Source organism: Manacus vitellinus, unplaced genomic scaffold (genome assembly GCF_001715985.3).
Source record: "Manacus vitellinus isolate BGI_N305 unplaced genomic scaffold, ASM171598v3 scaffold_99_pilon, whole genome shotgun sequence".
Taxonomy (NCBI): Eukaryota; Metazoa; Chordata; class Aves; order Passeriformes; family Pipridae; genus Manacus; species Manacus vitellinus.
This window is the reverse complement of record NW_021940916.1, coordinates 822,209-845,362: the sequence shown is the minus strand read 5'-3', so window position 1 is coordinate 845,362 and position 23,154 is coordinate 822,209. Positions and strand designations below refer to the sequence as shown.

General features: G+C 58.5%; 2 protein-coding genes across 11 annotated transcripts; one reads left to right on the top strand and one right to left on the bottom strand.

The window, feature by feature from the left end:
- The first annotated feature begins 125 nt into the window (after nucleotides 1–125).
- On the top strand, nucleotides 126–5,457 carry LOC103761662 (transducin-like enhancer protein 2). 2 transcript variants are annotated; one of them, XM_018086625.1, is made up of 5 exons: nucleotides 126–260; nucleotides 1,533–1,577; nucleotides 3,496–3,558; nucleotides 3,782–3,856; nucleotides 4,312–5,457. In XM_018086625.1, the coding sequence occupies exons 1-5, from the start codon at nucleotides 171–173 to the stop codon at nucleotides 4,546–4,548; spliced, it is 510 nt and encodes a 169-aa protein (XP_017942114.1). In that variant the 5' UTR covers nucleotides 126–170; the 3' UTR covers nucleotides 4,549–5,457. The 2 variants fall into 2 exon arrangements, with proteins under 2 accessions (XP_017942114.1, XP_017942113.1); XM_018086624.1 differs by having other exon boundaries at nucleotides 4,309–5,457.
- A 6,193-nt stretch (nucleotides 5,458–11,650) lies between these two features.
- Nucleotides 11,651–23,085, bottom strand: LOC103761650 (TLE family member 2, transcriptional corepressor). Of its 9 annotated transcripts, none has more exons than XM_018086605.2 (20): nucleotides 23,005–23,085; nucleotides 22,351–22,499; nucleotides 21,609–21,672; nucleotides 21,084–21,128; nucleotides 17,881–17,943; nucleotides 17,659–17,733; nucleotides 16,859–17,054; nucleotides 16,381–16,403; nucleotides 16,096–16,200; nucleotides 15,907–15,951; nucleotides 15,478–15,630; nucleotides 15,023–15,152; nucleotides 14,750–14,934; nucleotides 14,600–14,676; nucleotides 14,085–14,334; nucleotides 13,653–13,900; nucleotides 13,260–13,407; nucleotides 13,028–13,178; nucleotides 12,574–12,650; nucleotides 11,651–12,356 (listed from the first exon to the last, which is right to left on the bottom strand). In XM_018086605.2, exons 1-20 carry the CDS (start codon nucleotides 23,026–23,028, stop codon nucleotides 12,249–12,251), a joined length of 2,316 nt encoding a protein of 771 aa, XP_017942094.1. In that variant the 5' UTR covers nucleotides 23,029–23,085; the 3' UTR covers nucleotides 11,651–12,248. The 9 variants fall into 9 exon arrangements, 7 of the variants coding, with proteins under 7 accessions (XP_017942094.1, XP_017942095.1, XP_029821211.1 ...); XM_018086606.2 differs by having other exon boundaries at nucleotides 12,229–12,330; XR_001922449.2 differs by having other exon boundaries at nucleotides 12,307–12,330; nucleotides 13,260–13,403.
- Nucleotides 23,086–23,154: the final 69 nt, after the last annotated feature.

Here is a 23,154-nt window from a genome sequence, read left to right as displayed (position 1 = left end):
CCGCCCCGAGCAGACGGCGGGCTGGGCCCGAGAGACCCCCGGCAGCCCCGCGCCCGGCGCTGAGCCCCTGCGCCCTGCGAGACTGCAGGGGGAGGCAGGAGTTGTGCCGAGCTTCCTGAGATCACAGGGATGGGGTCTGGAGGGATGGGGCAGGTGATGCTGGTCCGTGAATGGAAACCCTGGATCCCGTTTACAGCTTGAAGTTGGAATGTGAGAAGCTGATGAGTGAGAAGACAGAGATGCAGAGACATTATGTCATGGTGAGCTCCCCCTACCCTGTCCCTGCTGCCTTCCCTCAAAGCATCCTGGACTGCTGCCCTCAGAGAGGTCCCAGTGCTGGGACTCCACTCGGCTGCTCACCCAGAGGGGTCAATGCCCTGCTGGGGGTGTCCGGCCCGGTGCTGCCCTTGGGGCCAGGGCTGGGAGGTGTGAGGGAGGAAGGAATTAGTCACTATTCCTCACAACACCAGCTCTTCTGCTGCTATCTGCATATTCAGTGCTGCTAGAGCCCAGGAATCCTGTCATAGGTTTTGTTTCTTTTATTTTCTTTTTTCCTCCCTTTTTCTAATTGACCTTTTAAGAGAGCTCCCCACTCCTCCCTGTCTCTCTCCCAAGGGGTGGGTGTTTCAGAACTCATATCCTAAGACTGGTGTTTTAGGTGAAAGGGGAAGGAGCAGGAGCCTCCACAGTTGCCAGCCAGAGCCTGGCAGGAACAGGGGAGCTGCTGGGAAGAAGGAAAGAAAATGGGGACAGCAGAACAGGAGCAGCATTCCCTCTCCTTTAGCATCTGACACTCTTGGCCCCTCTAGGGAAAGGGGGAACCCAAATTACGCCGTCCAAGAGGCAAAAAGATGTGAACTCAGGGAACCCCCATCCCTGGGGTGAAGACAGCCCTGTCCTTGAGGCCAGGGGTGTCGACATCACAGGGCGTGTTCTTGTCATCCATCAGCTGGGATCCCTCCCCACATCCTGGAGGCTTAGGGATTCCCAGAGGTGGACTACTTCCTTTGGAATAGGCTTTGCTGGAGGAACGCAGGTCCTCTGGTTCTTTTTTTTCTCCCCACGTGTAAGGGGATGGGGTCGGCTGCCGGCACCACTGGCAGAGTCATTGGTGACTGGTGAAGGGCGTAACCCACTGTCATCTTTGCTCTGCACAGGCATGACACCCACATGGGTGGGTGGGCAGCTGCATCAGGGTGTGAGTCTGACTTAGGAGTGGGACAGGCCAGGCCAAACCAGGATGGGATGTGGAGGGCAGAGGGATTGGCTTCCTCTGGCTTAAATTAGTGCAGAAATTGCAGAGCAATCATCACAGGTGTTAGCAGTCTGTGGCTGCTCCCTACCTTGTCCCAGGCTTGTGGCATGGGGTCTTGGCCTGTGGTGTGTGGGGCAGCCATTCCGCATGAGCTGGAGGGAGCACCAAAAGGGGAGCTCGGCCAGGGGGAGCAGGACTGGCAGCCAAAGCCCTGGCTGATCATCGTCCAGTTGCTCTGGGCAGCTCCTAATCAGGCTGTGTTGTGGTTTTCCCTCAGTACTATGAGATGTCCTATGGCCTGAACATCGAAATGCACAAGCAGGTAAGTGAGTGGGGTCTGTGCCAGCAACAGGAGATGGTGGGGAAGAGGCCGAGGTTGGAGACTTCGCTGGAAAATTCCCTTCCTCATCCCCGTGTAGCTGTAATGGCACAGGAGACATGACATGGCTCTCTGCAAGGGACTGGCTTCAAAGGAGTCCAGATGTTGTCGGGACATGTGCTGTTGAGTTCCTTGGGACAGGGACCTACCAATCCAAATCACCACTCAGAGCCTCTGTGTGAGCCCTGGTGCCTTCCTGCAGAGGGTCCCTGGGGCCTGAGTTGAGGGAGGAATGTGGAAGAAACAGCAGAAGCTGGAGCCCAAGGGCAAATGGATTGTCTTTCTTTTCTTTTTTTCCTAATCTCCTTTTCCCTAAGTCAGAGGAGTGTTTTTACCCTTCCTTGGTTCCCCTTTTGTTCCAGTGTTAATTTGTTTTCCCTCTTCAGATTTATCAATCTAGTCATCATGGGCTCTCTGCCAGGGAAATTAGTTTGGACCAATGCCTGACAAAGTGGCAAGTCAACTGCCATATTCCTCCAGCTGGCTCAGCCCCTCTTGAGTTTGCTCCTTTTGGTAGCAGGGAGTATGGTAGACCATGAGCATATTCCTGCCATCCCCAGATGCTTCAAGATCTGGTGGGACTGGGACCCACGGATGGGACTGGGACCCGGGGTGGCCCATGCCACATGGGGCCAGTGGCTCTGTCCACAAGGCGATAGAAGTGAGGGCCAAGCGGCTGAGAAGCGGGAGCCCTGACCCACCTGGGTCCAGCTCCTGGCTCTACTTGGGCAGGGGAGGTCTGGAGGGGAGGCGTCTTTGACTCCCAGGGTCCTGAGTGGGCATTGTGGCAGTGGCTGAGACAGCAGCTGGGACCTGCAGGTGAGCAGGGCACTGATGGGTGCGGGGGTGTTCCCAGGGTGCAGCAGGTAAATGTTCCCTTTGTTGGCCCTGAGCGTGGTTTGACCACTGCAACACTGTCGTGGATTATCAGAAATCTGAGATGAAAAAATGCTTCAGAGCAGCCAGTCCCTCCACCAGTGCCAGGGAAGATTTGCAGTGAGGGAATCGAGTTTTCCCCAGGAGACATGGGTTTTCTCTTGCAGAGGCTGGGCTGGAAGCCACAGCCCCTTTGCTCAGAAGTGCTGCTTACCCTGGTGGGGCCGTGGCTGGGCTGTGGGTCTGTCTGTTACCACAGGCTCTCCTCAGAGGATACACCAGGTTCTCTGCATTCCCTTGTTGCCGCTGCTGGGCAGAGGCAGGTCCGAGGTGTTCTGTGCCTCTGCTCCCTCTTTGGAAGGAGCAGGGAGAGGTGCCGGCTGGCCCAGGACTTGATGGGGATGGCAGCGGGGTCCCTGCTCTGGGCAGGGCAGGTACCACCATCAGCTCCTTGCAGGGTTTGCAGGCACGATGCCAAGAGGGCTGAATCTGTGGGAGTTCTGTGTCCCTTGCTCTGCCCTGGCTTTAAGTCCGACACTCGGGGACAGCGCAGTGTGTGGGTGGCCCACTGCCAGCGTCTGCGGCTCAGCTCTGCCCCGTCCCTGCCTGTGCCAGTGGCAGCCCCAAAGCCAACCTGGGTTTGGGCTGAGCAAAGCCAGCTGGGCTGTGACAGGAGTGACAGCTTGGAGCTTGCCTTGGCCTGGGTCCACAGAGGGATTTGGGCGTCGGGATCCCTCCCACGTGCCTCTGGGACCTGGCAGCCTGGAGGGGTCCAGCAGCTTTGGGCAGAGTCTTCTCTTGGCAGCAGGAAGACCCAGAAGGGATGTAGAGGCAGCAGGAGAATTTCCGCTGAGAGGGTTTGGGTGGGGAGAGTTTAACTTTGCCTGCATGTCTGCAGGATGCTTGGCTGCCCTCCCCTCTGCTGGAGGGGACGGGATAGGGCTCAGAACCCTCCATCCCAGGCGATACCTGCTTCCTCTTTCAGGCAGAGATTGTCAAGAGACTGAGTGCCATCTGTGCCCAGATTATCCCCTTTCTGACACAGGAGGTGAGGAGGCAGGGGATGTGCATCGGACTGCTCTGGCTTGTCTTGAGGGAAGCCCTTGGGAAGGGGGGAGTCAAAGTCCAGCTTGAAAAACAGGAGGTTTTGGGGAGGAAAATCTCCATACCTGGGCTGGAGGGATGGGAGAAGGGACTGTGCAGTCCCAGGTGGCTGGGGCAACACCGGGCCAGGAGCACAGTGTGACTGCCTCCATGCTCTTCCTTCCCAGCACCAGCAGCAGGTCCTGCAGGCGGTGGAGCGGGCCAAGCAGGTGACCATGGGAGAGCTCAACAGCATCGTTGGAGTGAGTCACACTGCCCAGCTGTGGGCCAAGGCTCTTCCCTGCCACAGGGGTTTGGACCCTGCAGCACAGTGATGGGAGAAGTCAGGGGTTTTGCCACTTCAGTAAGTCCGTTGCAGCGAGGGGGTTTGCCACTGTGTCCTTAAAGCAGTGGATGGCCTCTGGGATCCCCTTGGCCCCTGCTGCCCGGGGCAGAGCGGGGCAGAGCCATGGCTTGGGCTCTGCCATGTGTTTGGATCACATTTGTGGCAGGGAGGCACTCGAGGTTCCATGGGTGGAAGAAGCAGTGATGGCACCCAGACTGTGCAGCCTCAACAGCTCTGCTCACCTCCTTGTCTTTGCTGGCGTCTCATCCTGTTGCGCTTTGCATCGCAGTCAGTGCGGGAGGGGAGGGTGCCGGGCATGGCTGTGGCTGGCTCTGCCACACCCAGAACCATCTGTTCTTTCTCTTTCAGCAGCAGCAGCTTCAGCACCTCTCCCACCACGCATCCCCGCTCCTGCTGACACCCCACTCCTCCAGCATGCAACCTTCTAGCTTGAGCGGGGCCAGTGGCACCTTGGGGCTCCTGGCCATCTCGGGGGCACTGTTGGCACAGTCTCAACTGGCCACCAAGGAAGACAGAGTGGCCCAGGATGGGGAGAACAAAGGTAAGGGGAAGAAGCATAGCTGGATTAACCTTTCAAAGGCTGGCTGAGTCAGTGCTGGGCAGCCTGCTGCAGGGATCCTGCTGCCTGCTCTACCTCTTTTCTCAGTACTCCTCAGTGCCTGGCTGCTGCAGCTCAAGGGATGGCAGATCCAGCTCATGAAATATGTGCAGACCCAGGAGTTTGGCTCCATTTTTGACCTTGGAACTGCTGCCATGCAGTGACGGTGTGTGACAGTGGTGAGGGTGGCTGTGTTTGCACCCCTGACACTGGGCAGCAGGGCTCTGGACACATCTCCCTGCTCCCCTGGGTGTTTCCAGTGTATGAGGGTCCCCCCCTCCATGAGGCAGCTGGGAGGGTGTGAGGTCCTCGTCACAAAGAAACCTTCTCTAATTACACTAGGGTTTACACCAAGTAAAGATTTGATGCCCAAAGCTGAGACTTCAAGGGAAACTACTGTTGTAAGCCCCTGGTAGAAACTATGGGAACCACAAATCTGGGGCAAGGAATTTAGAAACCAGAGCCTAACTGCATGTGTGGTGCCATGTAAATTGCATTAATTCCTAGTCCTTATGGGTGCCTCCTCCTGTCAGGATCACAACGTGCCTTACAAACATCATCAATATTTAATCATCATAAAATCAGTGCTCTGAATGCTATTGCAGGACTGGGCCAAATTAGTAATGCTGCCCAGCTTTGCTTGTGACCTACTGCTGCTGAAGTGCTGCACAAAGGAGAAGCTGCTCTGAGCTCAAGTCACCTTTTGCAGAGTGCAGGAATTGGGTAGTTGTGCTGAGAGGGAGACTGGGGCAAGAACAGGGGCTCCAGGCATCTCTATGGGCTAGAAACAGGCAACCGAATTTAGCAGCTGTAGTGATGCTTCTCTGCAGATTTCCCTGGGAAAGGTGCTGACTGAAATGCACTTGGGACAGGACCCAACAGCAACAGCAAAGCTGGGCACTGGGTGGGGTTTGCTGCAGTTTCTAATGGTCTGGTTTGGCTTGTTAAGATGTCAAGGTGGTGAAAACAGCAGCAGGAAGCTGTCGGTGGCTGCTGTGTGCCCCTGCACACAGCTGTCTGCAGTCAGAATTCTGTTCGTGTTTCTTTAAGGATGGCTTCCCAAAGGAGAAAAACAAACTCCAGAGAGAGGATAAAAGCAGGGGCACTGTGCTGTGCTGAGCCTGCTTAACCCTCCAAGCCTGGATAGCCCCATGCCTCCAACCAGAACTTCTCTCAGCCTGGGTGTCTGGCCTTAGTGAGGGCCATTCCTTAAAACAAAAAAAGGTGAAATGCTCCATCTGGCTGGGGTTAATCCCTGGTGCTCTGCCACAGTTAGCCAGAGCTTGTGTGAGTTGAGCTGAGCCAGAGGTGTGGGGCTGATGGCAGGCATCCAGTTCCCCTCCTGGACCATGGCCTTGGAGCAATGCCTACAAGAGTCCCTCAGCTCCCCATCCCTGCCTGACTCTTTTTGCCAGCAGAGACCTGAACGAGTTTGTTCTTTCCAAATGCTGGTGGATTTCTAGGAGTGAAAATCAACCAGGGAGGGTTGCTAGACCGCAGCCGCAACCCTGTGCTTGGATTTGCAGCAAATGCCTGGCACGTTTTCCCTGGGCTCAGGGAGGTGGACCTGTTTTGCTATGCATGTACAAAAGCTTCAGAGGCTTTCCAAGCAAGGTTTTTAGGCATGGCTTCCTAAGGAAATAGGATGGGTGTGATTCACGAGGTCTCAGCTGGCTGGTCGGCTTGTCCCCTCCTGGCAGCTTTGGACCTGTTGCCACATCTAGGGAAGAGATTCCAAAGCTGGGGTAATTCTTGAAAGTAGGTGGGTGGATAGAGATTTCCCTGCTTCCCTGAGGAAAACCAATGTGCTCATCTCCCATTAGACAACAGAGAATCCACACTTTAGGTGGGCAAAGTGGGAAATCAGGTATGATTTGTAAGCCCATGTCCTGCTGTTTCCTGTGTTACCCTGCAGTGCCCCCCTCTCCTCCCTGCCCGAGTATATGGGGCACAGCCTTGGCATTAACAGCCTCTTCCTCTCCTCCCCTCTGCCTTGCTGACATGGATCTGCTCGGATATTCTCCCTGCTGCTGCTTGGCTCCAGAACGTGCCCCAAGCCGGGTAAGTCGTGATGGACTGGTAGCCTCAGCTGGCCTCAATGGTATCTCCAGTGTGGGCCAGGCAGGAGCCGAGCTGGCCCCTGGCTCCTGGGAATGGTTGGGGGTGCTGGGCAAACTTTGCTGGCCTGAGTAGGTTGTGTTTGTATCAGTGTTTTGTAGCTGAAGGTTCTGGGCCACCTCAATTCAGTCTTTGCTGATGCAAGAATCTAAAGATCAAGGGCTACTCCCAAAATAACCAGCTCTGTCCTTTTCAAGGAGTTTCCAGTTTAAGAATCACTCTGAACAGGTCTCCCTTCTAAGCCCGGTGCTGCCAGCCCCTCTGCAGTCCTCGGCTGCCCCCTCCCTTTTATGATCTCCCCAGTCCCAGATCTGTGACTCCATTCCCAGGCTCCACAGTAGCTTACAGCTCAGCAATATCCAGAGTTCCAGTTCCTGTTACAAGCAGAGGAAGAAAGGGTTAAAGAGCTCCTTCATAGGGGAACAGTTGGCATTGATCTTAGGCTGTCAGTCAGGTGGGAGAGGAAGAAGGAGAGAAGGTGTCTGTGTTGTGCAGAGGGGATTCCAGACCTACCCAGGTGCCTCTTTCAGAGATTGCCGAGGGGACAGGGAGCATCATTTCTGCTTCTTGATTCTGTGTGTCAAAACTGTTGATCTTACTGTGCTGGGAACAATCGGCTCAGGGGAACCCTGGGATGGGGCATGTTCTCCCGGATTGATTTCCATCATGAACAGCCCTGTGGAGCAGTCCTGGGAAGGTCGGGAGGCCACGCTCCAGCCCAAGCACACTGGCTGCTTGGGAGAAAAGGCAGTCCCTCTGGGCAGCCAGTGCCAGCCAGGTGTTCCCCTGGTCTGCAGAGAGGCACCTTTTGGCTGCATTATCATGTAGGGATGCAAGGGGATGTGTGATACCACTGCAGCTGCCAGCAGCCTCTGGGGAACGGGTATTCATCCTGCTTGGCCCCATCCCGCTTCCCAGCCCGCTGGCTCCCATGCAGCAGGGTTGAGGTGAAGTAAACACGGCTCCAGTGGGGACTTTCCACTCCACCATGACATTACGCTCCCCATGCCTTCTTGTCTCTGCAGGGGCAGATCTGCCCTCCAGTCGTGCCCTCCCCTTGGTGCTGGTGGCTGGGCCAGGGCGCAGCTGCACATCCTCGTCCTCCTCCATTGCTGTCACAGGGGGGTCATCTGCCAGCGGGGGCTGGGGCCCCCTGCTCTGCTGTCTCTGCCCTGCTTTGGCCAGGAAGGGGAGGCCGTGGCTTTGGGGTTTTGGGCTCCTGCCCACCAGCCAGGGACATGCTTTGCCAGGGTGGAGGCAGTGATGGAGCAGGGCCTGGCCCGACTGAGAGGTGAGGGGTGTCTGTCTTCCCTCACACTGGCTGACATGCCTTCCTCTCCCCCCTCTGTGTCAGAGCATTTCTTGTTTCCCCCCTGAACGCCTGCAGGATGAGGAGCGGATGGGCCTGAAGCGGAAGCGGGAGGAGAGGAGAAGAACCTGCCTGGGCATTCTGTGAGTGCACTAAAGAGTGTGGCTGTGGGAGCTGGTCCTGGGAAGTGGCTGGGGAGCCTTGTGCCTACCCTGGTGCAGGGAGGTGGTGTCCTGTGAGCAATAACAAAGCAAAAGAAGAGCCCCGGGGAGGCCACTCAGCCAGAGGTCTGGGTCGCTGCCAGCAGGGCATGGTATTGGTCCATGAGGAGTGATGAGCAGGAGAAAATGAGTCTTTATGCTGTCTGGGATCCTGGGGCAGAGCCTGGTCCAATCTCTCCCAGTCCTGACTGAGCCCTTCTGGATTTCTCCCTCTTTGCAGGATAGTGATGGGGACAAGAGCGACTACAACCTCGTGGTGGATGACGTAGGCCCTTATACTTGGAACCTTGCAGGGTATCCAGCTCAAGCTGTAGTCATCAAGTTTAGGACTCTGGTTCCTAAGCTTAGGACTCTGGTTCCTAAGCTTTGGAGTTCCTTAGGCTCTAGGTCATTGCTGTGGGGAACAGCATCCAGCCAGGACATGTGCCAGCCCTGCTCTGATGTGTTCATGTCAGCCAAGACTGATTCCACTCCCACTGCTCTGAGTAGAAAGCTGTGCCAGCCAGGGCTGAGCTTTGCCAGCCACAAGTTTGGCTCTGATTCACAATTCCCTTTCAGTCCCTCTCCTGTAGCATCCCATATGGGGAGACTGATAAGCTGGGATGAGAGCTCCAGGGAGTTGGGTTTGCTGCTGGCAGCTCCAGTGAGTAGAGGTGGCAGGAGCAGGCAGCCTCGCAACACACCCTGGCCCTGCCAGCCCCGGGCTTTGCAGTGCACCTCATGCCCTGCCTGGCCTTCCAGCAGCCTCGACTTTAACACACCAAGCCTGTGTCAGTGTCTCAGTGCAGGGAGCACACCGAATTCCAGTCCTTTGCAATGGAACTGCCACGTACTTCTGGTACAACCTTCCCTGGCTGCTGAGGCAGGCATGACAGAAATTTATCCCAGCCACAACTATTCTTGGCAGAGATGATGTTTTCAGGGACATACCTGCTCATTTTCTGGAAGACAAGGGGAAGGGACAACATGTGTGAGGTATTTTTTCCTCCTACCACTTCCTAAGAAAATACAAGCCCTAAAAGGAATATCAGCAGGAATTTCTGCAGAAAACAACACTTACAAAAACTACTTGGTGGAATTATGGTGGTAAAAATCACAGACCTGGTTAAATAGTTATAGGAGTGCAAGAGCTGATGGGCAGCCTTGCCTCTGAGATGGCAGCTCTGTGTCAGTTCCTCATGTGCTGGTTGCCATCCCTCCTTGTAAAGGCATCCATGGCCACCAGTGTCTTCTGAACCTGCTGTCACCTCTAATTTTGTTCAAAGAGAAAAATCAAGGCAGTTTCTTTTCCAAGGGACCGTGGAGCAGAACAGAGGCCCGTGAGTGGATGCTCCTCATTCAGGCTGCTTAGGCAGATGGGACAGCAAGGGGTGGGGGGAGCAAACTGGGGCTTGGTGGTCCCTGCAGGCTCCAGGCCCGGCTGGCTCCCCCGAGTCTCTGTCGTGCCTACCTTCCTGCACAGAGGGACTGGGTTTCCTACTTCCCACAGACATTTTCTGCCCCCAGGGCCCCACCTCGGAGCCCAGCAGCCCTGGCTGCTCACCCAGCAGCCGGCTGGCACCAGTTCGTGGGGAGATGCCGAGCCCAGCCTGCACCTCCTCCAGTGGGAGCACAACACCCCTCGGGCCAAAGGGCCAGTGTCCGGTAGGGAGGTGTGTGGGCAGCCAAGGCTGGGGGTGGAAAGTGGGGCCAGGGATGTTTGTGAGCAGTCTGCTGCAGCCCAAGGTAGGCACAGAGATGCCAGTGCTGAGGGTTTGAACCCATGGCTGGGCCCCCAGCCCTGGGAGCAGAGGTCCATGCCCCCAGAGGGGTGTAAGTGTTGCTGTGCAGAGGGTGGGCTCTGCAGTATTCTCACCCTGGCTGCCCTCAGGATTCCCCAGAGCTTCTCGTAGCAATTGATTTTTTTTTATTATTATTTTTTTCCCCATCCTCCTTGCCAAGCACCAGTCCCGTGCTCAGATTGACACATCAGAATGTGGGAAGGGGGAGGGATATTTCTGCTACTCCTTGGCCTCCCAGCCACTGCAGGGACCAAGCGATGGCATCCCCCCATCCTGGGTCAGGAGCCAGCTGGGGGCTATGGGCAGCAGTGAGCAGCAGCTCCCCGGCACAATCGGATTAGAGCAGACAAAGCGCCCTGAGCAATCTGCCAGCACAGCACGTAGCTTTTCTCTGTTATTAATTTTTTTTTCCTTGCTGGTGTCGACAAAATCCCCAGACAGAAAAAGCGGAAGAAGTAGGAGAGGCAAGAAAAAGCAAGGAATGAAATAGCCATGGGGCTCAGATAGGCCAATCCATCCCAGACATCCTCCTGGTCCAGGCTGTGGAAGGGGGTGCCCTCCGTGCAGGAGGAGTTTCGCATGAGGGAGCAGCAGACCTGTCCTGGCCCTGTGGATCCTTGTGCAGGTGGTGGGCACTGCAGGGTCACAGGGTTGTGGTAGTTTGGGGTGACCCAGAGCTTGCACCCATTGGAGGAGCGGGAATATGGAGCTGCTCCACACCATGGGGACGTGTAAAGGACAAAGGAGGAAAATAGACGGTTTCAGGCCCTGGATGGCCTAATTCCTGTACAGTTCCATCCAGGAGTTGTGCCTCCCAGGCTCCTTCCCCTCCACAGGGTTTGGAGGTTGACCCACCTGTGGTGCTGGGGAAGGCTCTCCTGGGTGAGCCTGGGACTGGGAGCACAGGGCAGGGTCAAGGGGGAGATGCTGGCTCCTGGGGAGTGGGCACTCCTGACAGCCATTTGTTCTGCTTGGGCTGTGTACAGCCCAGATGGTTCCTTTTGGTTTACTCCACCAGAAACAGCTGTAAATTATCAGTAAATAAATGTATTTAACTGTGTTTTCAATCCTTTACTAATAAAAAGGAACAAAAGAGGGGCTGGTATGGGCACGGGCAGGGGCCTTTGCCAGCCAGTGCTCCCAACCCTGCCGAGAGGGCTGGGCTGTGAAATGTAGCCTCCGGGTCCTGCTTTTGGCCAGCAGCATGGGCAAGGCCATTCCCACTGTGGCAGAGCTGTGGCTGCCCACCTGCCACCAGCCCCAGCTCCAGCACAGCTGCAGCAGCAGCCTTGGCTCTGTGCTGGGTGTGGTGAGCTATGGCTCAAGGCTGGGCTCAGGGCAGGAGACCAAAGCAGCTGCCACATTGCAGCTGGCGGCACGGAGCTTCCCTGCCAGCCCTGGCCATGGCCACTGCCAGTGCCCTCGGGAACAGCCCTGCTTCCCCACGGCAGTGCTGGCAGGAGGCCAGACTGATAAGGCAGCACTGATTGCTCACATCTCATTTCCTTCAGAAACCACTTCCTCCACCACTGGCATCTCCCCCACACCCCACAGAGGCTGCTCCAACAACCAGAGCCACCGACACACTCAGGTCTGTGCCTGCACTGCCAGCTGCACTTGGGTCTCCCCACCCCACTCAGGACCAGGGCTGGGCTCTGCCAACAGCAGAGCTGCCACAGACCTGCCCTGGCACAGGAAAGGAGCAGCAAATTGTGGTTGCCAAAGGGGATGAGGCTGCTGCCCTGGTCTCACCCATCTTCACCTAGTTCCATCCCACCACCGTGCAGCACTGCCCAGGACAAGGCACAGCTGCCTTTTTTTTGTTTGTTTTTATTATTAAATATACCCTGGCAGGCACAGAGGGAAATGAGGCCAGAGCCCATCCGCCTCAGCAGACCCAGACCCCCAACAAAATACCCCCCCCCAACAAACTGTTAAAACCAAACAAAATTAAAAAAACACCCCAACAAAAGCCCTAACAATGCCAGATGGCCCCCCCTCCTCCAAGTCCCATAGTCTAGATTTAGAAAGAAGCTGACAAAGAACAAAGCAAGGAGAAAGTCCCCAGGAAATCCACCCCGAGCAGCCCACGATGCCTGGCCACAGTCCCAGGGCCACCTTCACCCCTCTCCGCTCTCCTCCAGCTGCGATGCTGTGGCCACAGGCTGCATGTTCTTTGGGAAGTCAGCAGTAGGGCAGATGGAGTCCACCTATCCATCCACACGGACGTCCACCTGTCCTGCAGTTGGCACCTCTTGTGCTCAGTAAATGATCTCATAAACTGTAGCTTTCTTGTCCCCCGAGCCAGTCACAATGAACTGGTCATCCGTGGAGACGTCACAGCTGAGGACAGAGGAGGTTTCCTTCGACTGGAGAGAACAGGGGTAAGCACAAGAAGCAGGCCCAGAGCAAGTCCCCAGTCCTTGGGACTCTGACCCTGAGTTGCACCCGGGGAGGCTGCAGGGACGAGTTTGTTTATGGGGCTCGTTATTGCTAACGCATATTTACAGCCAGGTTGTACTGGGCAGCTCTTGGCAGTCACACCCAGAGGAACCCCCAACCCCATTGGCCATGCACGCCCCACACCTGGAAGATGCTGGCTCCGTAGGGCGTCCGCCAGGCGTTCAGCAGGTTGTCCTTCCCCGTGCTCACGAACCACTTCCCTGTGGAGGGACAAAGGAGCCTTGTGTCACCAAACCAGACCCAGCAACTGGATTCCAGCAGAACATCCTGCCCAGGCTGTGGAACATAGGGTGTGGACATAGCAGCCAAGTCTCTTCTACCCAAGAGCCAAGGGGCTGTTTTCAGGAACACAAATGGGAGTCCTGAGATAACAGAGCTGAGCGTACAGCTGCCAGCGCTGCTCCGGGAAGGACAGATGCCCATTCTCTGACGGATATGACTGTCATCCACTGGGGACAAGGCTGAGTACTGGAACCAATCCTTGCCCCCAGTGCAATGAGCCCTGTGACACAAGGCCAGAAGTAGAGGTGACATCCATGAGGCTCCAGAGAAGGAAGTCCAGGAGAGGCATGCCTACCACAGGAGGCGAATTTGAGGGAGAGGACACAGCTCTCGTGGAGGTGTAACTGGTACTTGTCAGGTTTGGTGACGTGCAGGATCTCCACGTTGCTGCTCTCCATCCCCACCGCCAGCCACTCTCCTGTTGGGCAGTACCCCAGGGAGAAGATCTGAGGGGAGAGACAGGGTCAGACATTGACACAGCAGGTCGCACCTGGCCCTGTGGTGCTCCCAGATGACCCCAGCCCCACCTGGGAGCTGAAGTCGTGCTGCTGCAGCTGCCGCCCCTCCCGCAGGTCCCAGCAGCGCACAGTGTTGTCCAGCCCCCCCGTCCACAGCTTGGTGCCATCATTGGAGATGTCGATGCAGCTGGCACCATCCGTGTGGCCTTGAAACTGCCTGGGAAAGAGGGGGATGGAGAAAGCAAGAGCATGGCTGTCAGGCTGGCCAGTGCCTGCAGCACAGAATGTGGCCAGGGCAGCACTAAGCAGTGAGAGCAGAAGATCCCTGCTGCAAGGACAGGCACCGTCCCATTGCCAGGGTTAGACACAGGGAGAGGTGGGGACATGCTGCAGGGGACCAGGTGGTCCCTGGCCTGAGGAGCCCCCAGCAGCTCTGCCCATGCTCCCCCCTGACTGACTCACCTGACCAGGGTCTGGTTCTGCAGGTCCCACACCACAATGTTGCCATCGCTGCAGCAAGAGAAGCAGACTTTGGCATCAGGGCTGATGGCCAGAGCGTAGCAGGCGGGGGCAGAGGAGGTGAGCTCAGCCTTGATGCGGGGTGTGGGGGCTGCCAAGTCCCAGATGGAGAGGGTGCTGGCCTCCCCCCCCACAATCAGGCTCCGGCCGTCCGGGAGCAGTTTGCAGGAGCGGATGTAGTTGTCACGGTTCTGAATTGGGGTTACAGGGAACGGGGCAAGTGAAGAAGGAGCTGATGAGTGCTTGGGGGGTGTAGGAGACAGATCTCCTTTTCTCATCCCAGATGTGAAAGGACCCTCTGTCCCTTCCACTGCAACAGGGGCATATTCCCCTTCCCAGCCCCCTGCCAAAGACTTTTCTCCTCCTCCTCCTTACTAGGCAGTCCAGCTGAGCCACGGCTGTCTTGGTCCCCGGCTGCCCCACGTCCCACACCTTCACGCAGCCCTTGCCCCCCGTGTAGACGTGTCGTGTGGAGTTGCTGATGGTGACGGCGCAGACCACCTCGCCGTGGGTCAGGGTGTGGAGCTGCCGTGCGTGGCGGGGGATGCCGGAGCCGATGAGTGCGTCAGGTGGAAAAGGCACCGGCTGCATCTGCCCATCGGCACTGACGTGGAAGGAGTAGGCACTGGAACGGAGCAGAGCAATGAGAGCCAGAGGAGAATCCTGCAAGGTCAGTGGCCGGTGCCACGTGGGTCCCAGCGGGTCTGACAAAGGGAGCACGTTTTGGGAGTTGGAGCCATGAGCAGAGCATGCCCAGTGATGCCAGTTGTGCTCCCCACCCCTGCTGGTCCTGGCTTGTCTGCATCACCCAGGTTCAGCCCCACAGGTTACCTCATCCCCTGCCCCAGCACAGCCTGCAGCCCAGCCCAGCCCAGCCCAGCCCTACTTACGGCTTCCCCGAGGTCCCCACTTGTATGCCGGCCACCAGCCCAGGGATGCGCATGTGGGGGTGTGGGTCGTAGCCCACCTGGAGGGGACAGCAGGTGAGAGTAGCTCACACTCCGTGGCCCCCACGGCCCCGCGGGGAGCAGGTCACGTACCAGGGGGGAGCGTCCGTAGCTGCTGGCTCCCATGGCGGCTGCAGCCCCGTTGAGCTGCGGGGACATGAGGTGGAGGCTGGCATAGGCGCCAGTCCCGGCCACGTCCCCATTGACTGCAGGGTGGGCCAAGCCAAAGGCAGCCGAGTAGGGACTCTGCACTCCCAGTGGATTCCTCAGGCCCAGGGCTGATGGGGGAGAGGCAGTGTGAAGGGACAGGGCTTGGGAGCCAGTGCTTGGAGACACCCGCCCGGGCCCCAGTGGGGCCAAGCTCACCCAGGGGGTCTATGGGGGCCTTGGCAGCAGCAGGGCGAAACTGCTGGGCCCCACCGGAGCCTGGGGCCGTGGTGTCACCCTGGGAAGTGGGGGTGCTGGACTTCAGGCTGGGCGTCCCTGCCTTCTCCACCTGCCGGGAACAGCACAGGGATCTGACAGCTGCACCACTACCCTGCCAGGGGGTCTCCTCCGGTGCTCTCTGGCAAGTTGGTCCCTGTTCCTCCCCCTCAATGACAGCCCAGCCCAGCCAGCACTGCAGGCTCTGTGGGACAGGACGTGAGCTGGGATCTAACAGAGCAGAAGCCCCGTCCTGTCCCTCCAGCACTGCCTTTGCTCCATGGGTTTGGAGACAGGTAGACCCATGTCTGGCCACTCTGTCAGCTGAACCTGGGCAGCAGGGACACAAGCATAGGCCCTGAGTGAAGTGCCCCAGCTGCCCCAGGCAGTGCACGTACTGTGGGTGCATCCTTGCTCCGAGATGGGGAGCTGCTGGAGGAGGCCATGGAGGTTGGGCTGAGGGGCATGGTCTCCTTCCTCCCCAGTGGGACCTTCTCCACCCCGTTTTCCCGGGACGAGTAGGAGTGGACGCTGTGCGGCGAAGAGGGGTCCTGGGGGTGGGAGAGGGAAATCAGCAGGCAGCAGAACAGGCAGGAGTGCAGGGATGTCCCAGGTCATGGTGAGCTGGTGGCTTGAGCAAGGGCCAGGCTGGGAGCCTGAATCTTGGGGCTCATTGCTGCCGTTGGCAAGGGCCAGGGAGCATGACTCAGGGGTACCACTGGCACCTCCCTGTGATGCCCACCTCTGCCTCTAGCAGCCTGTTAGCTCCCAGCTTGGGGACAGACAGCACACACTGACCCCGGCCCCCTCCCAGCTGATGCACTGACCTCATCCACCACCAAGTTGTCCTCACTTTTGTCTGCATCGCTGCCCTGAAACACAGAGGATGCTTGAAGACAAAGGGGCTGCAGCCACCCTCGCTCCTGCCTGGGGATGCACTGGAGGCACAGGCAGCTCCATTCTTTGCCCCGCAAGAAGGGATGGGGCCACCCTGCCCCCCACAGCCCCAGGCTCACATAGTCTGTAACAAAGTCCTTCTCCTCCACCTTCCTCTTCTTGCTGCTGCTCAGGTACTCAGCGATGGCTCGCGCCCGCTCCCCATTTGGCAGTGCCAGGGAGCTCTGGGGCGGGGGGATGCAGTGTTAGCGGCCAGGGATGCTGTGCCTGGCTCCTGAGACAGGCAGCACCAACACGGGGCTGCGGCTGACTCCTGGAGCACGGAGGGCCCCAGCGCAGCCCCCATGCCCTGACTGGAGCCTGTGCCGCCACAGAATGATGCAAGAGAAGGAAAAAGCACTTACGGGGCCGGAGTCTCGGTCTGTCGCTGTGGCAATGCAGAGGCGCAGCAGGAGGAGGAGGGAAGGGGGGACATGCTGTGCCACCACCAAGAGCCCCCCAGGAAAGTCACCCGCTTCTCCCATGGGTGCTGGGGTGCTCACAGCAGGGTTGGGCCAGCATGACAGCAGCAGGGTGGTCCTGGGCCCCCACCAGGGATGACCCCCCACCAGCCCACCTCATCACCCTTCCAGGAGGTGCCACTCAGTAGGGGATGTTCCCCACGCAAACCCCTCATGGCTGCCAAGCCCCCTGCCCCTCCCACCCAGTCAGCACACCTGAGGCATGGCCAAGCGGCCCCCCATCCATCCCTGGCCCCCACCCTGGGGAAGTGCCTAAGTAGGAAGACCCTGGGGAGCAGAAGCAGCTCCAGCGCCCTGCACCACCTGTTCCCAGGTTCACTCAGATCGGACTGCACCCAGCCCTGGTTCCCCCCGCACTTACCCCTGGGCTCCGTGTCAGGGACTCCTCGGTCATCCTTGGTGAGGAGCTGGGCCTGGGCCCCCAGTGCCCCTGAGAGCGCCAGCAGCCCTGAGGCACTGCTGATGCCAGCAAGGCCAGTGGGCTGCAACCCAGAGGGGTGGGGGGTCAGTGGGATGGGGGGAGTGTGGTGCGAAAGGTGCTGCGTCTGGAGCTGGTGCTGGAGAGGAGCAAGATGAGAGAGAAATCGAAGGGCTGTGCCAGGACAGCTGCTCGGCACAGGGGGGAAGAGGCAGCCCTGGGTCAGTCAGCAACAGGACTTGGGTGAGGAGGGGCAGGGCATGAACCCAGGATGTCCCCAGCCACAGTGTGGGGGCCACCATGTCCCTCCCACTGACTCCCCCCACCCTGTGACAGGAGCTACTGGGACAGATGGGGGACCCTGCCAGCACCCAAAGCACTGTACTGCTGCATTCTCACGGGAATAACCAAGGAGTGGGGATGGTGGCAATCCCCCTTTCACCTGGGCCACAGGGCATCAGGACACAGGGACATGCACCAGCCACCACCTCCACACCCAGCTGCATCTCCTCCATCCTGAGTACTGCTAACAGCCCCCCAAACCAGCCTGGTTTGCCCTTCTCCTCCCCCTGACTCAGCTGTGGGTGGAAGAAGGCACTCAGGGCAGGGGCCGCAGTTGCCTGGTGTGCCATGGGCAGGAGGAGTTTTCAGCCCAGGGACAGCAGGAACTCAGGAGGTGCCCAGCAGAGCCCAGCACCCCAGGCCCAGGAGTGGCGGGAAGGGTGGGCAGAGGGTTGACGTACCCCAATTGCCACGTTCAGGTCGGTCATAGTCACCTGCTTCGCACGCTCCACAGCCTGGACCACTTGCTGCTGGTGCTGCAGGGAGAGAAGAGAGGAGCTGGGGCAGGTTCATTTCTTCAGCGAATGGGGCAAAGCCAGCTCTCCAGCCTGGCCCAGAGACCAGGGCTCCCTGGGCCCCAAAGGACCTCTGCATACCTGGCTGGGGCCCAATGGCTTACTCACCTCCTGAGATAGGAACGGGATGAGCTGAGCGCAGATCACGTTGAGCCGCTTGGCGATCTCTGTCTGGAAGTGGAAGAGAGGTAGTGCCCATCAGGGCAAGGGGCAGAGTATCCCCCATGCTGAGGGGCCCCAGTGCTGCAGGAGAATCCACTCCCCATGGGTGCTGCACAGGTGCCACCCAAGCCTCAGGGTACTGGCAGTCAGCCCCAAGGGCTACTGCTCAGCACCAAGGAGCAGAAACACCCTGAGGGATGTTTCTAGAGAACAACTCTCCTTCCTAACAATACCCCTTCCAAAAAGCAGTATCCTCCATCCCCACCCTGAGAGCCCTAGGATGGCTTCCACCTCCTCTCTGCCAGGGACATAAAGCCCCATGGCCCATGCCATTGAAGGCCACCCCCAAGCAAGCCCCCAGCCCTGCAGCCAGGGCCCCAGCAGGCTCACCTCCGCCCCCCACGCAGCCTCCTGTCGGCACCACGACCGCTACCTGCCGCTCTCCTGGCCTGCAGGAAGCCCTAGAGAGGTGCTCTACTTACAGCTGCTGTTTTTCTGCAACACTTGAGTGCCACTGGCAATCAAGAGCACAGAGGGCGAGCGCAGCACGGGGAGGGAGAGCGGTGTTGTGCCATGGTGTGCCATACTCCCAGGGCATCCCACTGCCAGCTTCCAGGGCCCCTGCTGGCGCCACACTGCACAGCTCGGGCGAGGGGAGAGCACAGACATTCAGCCATCCCTGGCCCCACAGACGCATCCCTGGGAAGAAGCCCCAGGGGCTGCAGGGACAGGTCCCTGCCTCTGGTACGAGCAGGCAATGGCCGAGAGAGCAGACACCGCTTGAGGCACCAGCAGAGACACCCACGCAGAGCTGGGGACCCCCATCCCTAGCATGGGAGTCCAGGTAAGACGCTGTCCCAAGCTCCAAGGAGCTCCCTGCCCACCCTGGTGGGGTAGATGAAAACACTACCAGGCCAACACGTGGCTGAGAGGGTCGAATCCAGACCCCCTTATCAGCCCCTAGAGGAGACCAAAAGGTGAAGGGCCCCAACAGCCAGGGATGGAGCTGACCCCTGGATCTCCCCACCAGAACATTGGGCACGTCTCCCATGCCCAGCTGGTGCAGGCACTGCAGTGCCAGGGTGAGGGGCTGCAGCACTGCTCGGCTGGTGTGGGGACACAGACCCAGGGACACCTTGTGCCGCCCTCCAGAGCAGCTGCCAACCCGTTCTTGCCAGACCCAGAGAATAGAATACAAATAATCTGGCACCTGCCCTCGTTTCCCCTTCTGAGGGAGGAAAAAAGAGAAAGAAAAGAAAGGAAGAGGGGGGAGCAAGGAGATTTGGCAGCCGGCAGTTCTGGGAAAGATTTAGCTGTCTCCCGAGGCCAGCAGTGATGGATTCTCTTCCCTAATGCACTGATGGGCAGCAGCTCCTTGGGGAGAGCTGCCTCCAATTCACTCGCACTCGTTAATGTGCAATTTACTGGCACTTTAACGCTCTCAGCATGAAAAACGATCACGCTGTTTGCAGCCCCCCCAGCCACCAGCACCATCACCTCCTCTCTGGCTTGTGGTGAGCAAGTCCTAGTCCAGGCAGATTCAGGGAGGTGGTTTTATAAAAAGCTACAGGCCCCTTCAACGCCAAAAACAAAGCAACAATAAAAAATTAATGTCTCACGCTCATTCCTGTCTTGATCCTCTCCTGCCAAGCCTGTGGCTGCCTGGACAGCTGCACCACCACAGCCAGCCCCCAGCCCTATTTCCCTCCAAACAAACTCAGAGCAAAATCCCACGCCTCGGCCTTTGCTGATGCCAGCACTGCTGGGCGCCTGAGGAGCCCCCGGGGATGCTGGGCTGGGCACCATGGCACTACCCAGCTTCCAGCCACGGCCATGGGTGAGCGCTCCCTCGGGGATTCCGGGACAGCCAAGGGTGTTTAGGACCTGTCCGTGAGCAGTGCTGGATTTGGGGGAAGGGGAGGACAAATGGCGACACGATCCCACCCCCCGGCAGCGATAACCCACAGCTCCCGCACTGGCAGTTCCCGTTTCTCACACAATGGCCGCTGGCTGTCAGAGCAGACTTACGGGCCCTTGTTAAAAGTGCCGACAGCTTGCTGGCTGGCAGCCAGCGGCACCTGGGGCTGATAGAAAACACGAGCCTGCGAGGGCTGGGAGAGAACCAGCAGCCAGAGGAGAGAAGCTTGCAGCCCTCTGGGGAGGGGCACTGGGCCGGGTGGACCCTTGGCATCGTCCCTTGCCAGGGTGGCTTCAACGCCTCCTCTTCAGCAGGGATGCTGGCACAGGGAGGGCACCCAGGAGCCGGAAGAACACCCTCCTGGCAGGCACAGAGCTAGCAAGAGTGGTCAACAGCCTGCCCTGAGCCACGGACGGGGGGAACACCGCTACACTGACCGCCCGAGCAGGCTCCCGTGCAACAGTTGGCATCAGCAGGCGTGGGGCGGGCAGGGAGGCGGCTGTGGCAGCAGCACGCCTCGCCAGGCTCCTCCGCAGCCTCTTTAAAAATAGATGAGACGAAATCTTCTCTCTCAGAGCAGCTGGTGACCCAGAGCTCAGTGCAAGAGAGGAAGGGAGGGAGGGAAGGCAGAAAGGAGTGATGGGGATGCAGTGAAGGAGGATGTGCAGCCCTGAGCCCCCAGGGATCCCACTCTGCACCCACACCCCAACACACTCCTTTCTACCTCATGATGCTCCTCAGCCCTTGTCCCCAGGTGAGCTGCCCCCAGGCCAGTGGGCACCTGGCAGTTGCAAAGGTGGCAAGCCAGAACTCATGACCCTGCAGCCCCTTCACCCTGAGGAAGCCAGTCTCCTCCGTGACAGTTCCCACATGACCACTCACAACTGGTGTGAGCAGCCATGCAAGCACAAGTCTTTCACTGCTGTTCTCTGCCCGACACAACAACAGTATCACAGTCCAGCCAGGGCACCCAGAACCCAGCGAGCGAACAGCAGCTCAGGTGCAGAGAGCTAAGGAGGCAGCCAAGGCCATGACACAGAGCAGCACAAAGCTCCCAAAGCACAGAGAAGGGGACGCATTTCCCACAAGCACAGCCTTCCCTAGGCTATAGCAGGGAGCAACCTCCCATGCTGTCTGTGGAAGGGATGGCCCAAAGGGCCCAGATAGCAAGGTGGGGCCAGGGAGCTAGGACCAAGGAGCTGGACAACACTCCTGATCCACCCAGACTCACCTGTTTGTGCATCTCAATGTTCAGGCCATAGGACATCTCATAGTACTGTGAGGGAGAGAAGGCAGCATCAGCACGGCTCTGGAGACCAGGGTTACTCATAACTAGAAAGTCCTCTCCAGCACTAGCATGCCAGGTCAGCCTGGCCACAAATGGCCATGGTGTGGTCAGACCAGGGCAAGAACACAGTCCCCAGCTCCTCTCCTGGGAGCAGTGGTCTCTCTGGCACATGGCTGCAGCCCACAGGATGGACACAGTCCTACCAGGGCTCCTGCTCACTGCCTGTGGGAACGGGGACAACCCAAACGGGAGCAGCTTTGCCACTGCAAGCTGAGGCAGCAAGTCCTGATCAAACACCACAGCTTGTTTTGAGGATAAACCAGACAATAACAGCCACAGGAATCAGATCTCAGGACCTGGCCACACGACCCAAAGGCGAGGGGAAAATAAAGCATCCCAGGGCTGTGTGACCTTTGATGGTTCAGAGGACCCACACCACCCTCCTCAACTCAGGTGGAGCTCACTAACCATGACATAATGACGCTGGATTTCTGTTTTTTCTGTTGCCAGCTTTTCGCATTCTAACTTCAAGCTGTAAAAATAAAGAGGAGAGGAAGGGAGAGGGAACGACCCCCCTGGTCCCCCCACTGACAGGATCTCCCTGGCTGGACAGAGCATTGAGCCCTCCCAGTGCACCACATGCTTCAGCCTCCTGCTCTCAGCTTCAATCCAATCTCTCAGCACAAGCCAAGAAAACCACCTGAAAGAGGGTGGGAAAGGGCTGATAAAGATGAGATGGACAGCAAAGGGATCTGGGCATCAGGGAACAATTTGCATGGACTCTTAACCCCCTCCCCAGCATCTGCTTCCCAAATGGAGCGAGCTGCAAAGCCAAGCTGCATTTCAAACCTTGTTCTGCCCCACACGGTGTGAGGAAGGGGAGGTGATCCGGGACAGCAGTCTCAGGGATAAGAGGGACTCCAGGTCTGCTAAGTGATGGCTCTGGCTCAGTCCAGGAGCCGGGTGCTGGAGGTCAGCACCTCATCCTGGGGCTTTTGGCAGGCAAAGGCTGAGTTTCCCCCTGAGTGTCATTTTAAGCTACCAAGGTGGTGGTTGGCACAGCCATCCTCTGGATGGACCAGCGCCCACAGCCACACGGAATGGTGCTGCCTGCCCTGACACCCAGTGCCAGTGGGAGCCCATTGCTTATCAGCACCAGTGAAGTGCCCAGCTCCTCCCTGCTGGCATGTGAACTCTGGCAGCTTCTCACCTGTGGTATTGGTTCTGCAGGAACTGGAATTCCTCCTTGATGCGGTCCAAGGTCTCTGGGTAAGTCAGTTTGAGGGACTGGGGGGTGCTGGGGATGGCACTGGCAGCAACAGCGGCTCCGGAAGCAGCAGAGGGTGCCTGGAGATGGGCCTAGGCAGAGGATGGGACCCTCAGGGTCACTGCTGCCCCCAGTGAGACTGGTGCATCCCCCCAGGGGTTTCCTGCACCCAAAGAAGAGGCCATGGGAACATCTGGGAGAGCAGCACGTGCAGGAGGCGGCAGAATGAGCTACTGGAGAGGAAACTGGTTACAGCCAGGCACCAAGGGCCTTCTGAGCATCAGCTTGGCCACTTAGCCAGCAGATTAATGACCACGGGTGGCACCAAGCATGGTGTGGACCCAGTGGCCTGTCCTCGCCCGAGTGTCACACAGCTGAGCCCACCCATCACTGTCGACCATCACGCCCTGGCAGATCCCGCTTCTCACAAAGCCCAAACCCCCAGCACTGGGACTCAGCGCTTTGGGAAGAGCCACAGCACCACTCCCGAGCGTCATACAGTGTCGGCACCGAGCAGGGAGGTGGGTCTGAGGGCACAGGCCCTGCAAGGGCCGAGGTGGCACTGCTGCGAAGGGACGAGGCCGTGCGCGGGCTCACCGGGGGCCGGTTCTGCGGGAACATCCTTGGCACCGGACAGGCTCGGGATCCTCCGGCCGCGCGGGCCCCGCCTCAGGCTCGGGACGGGGCCTGGAGACGGCTCCCAGCTCCGGATCAGGCCCTGGGGAAGAAACCGAGGGTCACCGCTCG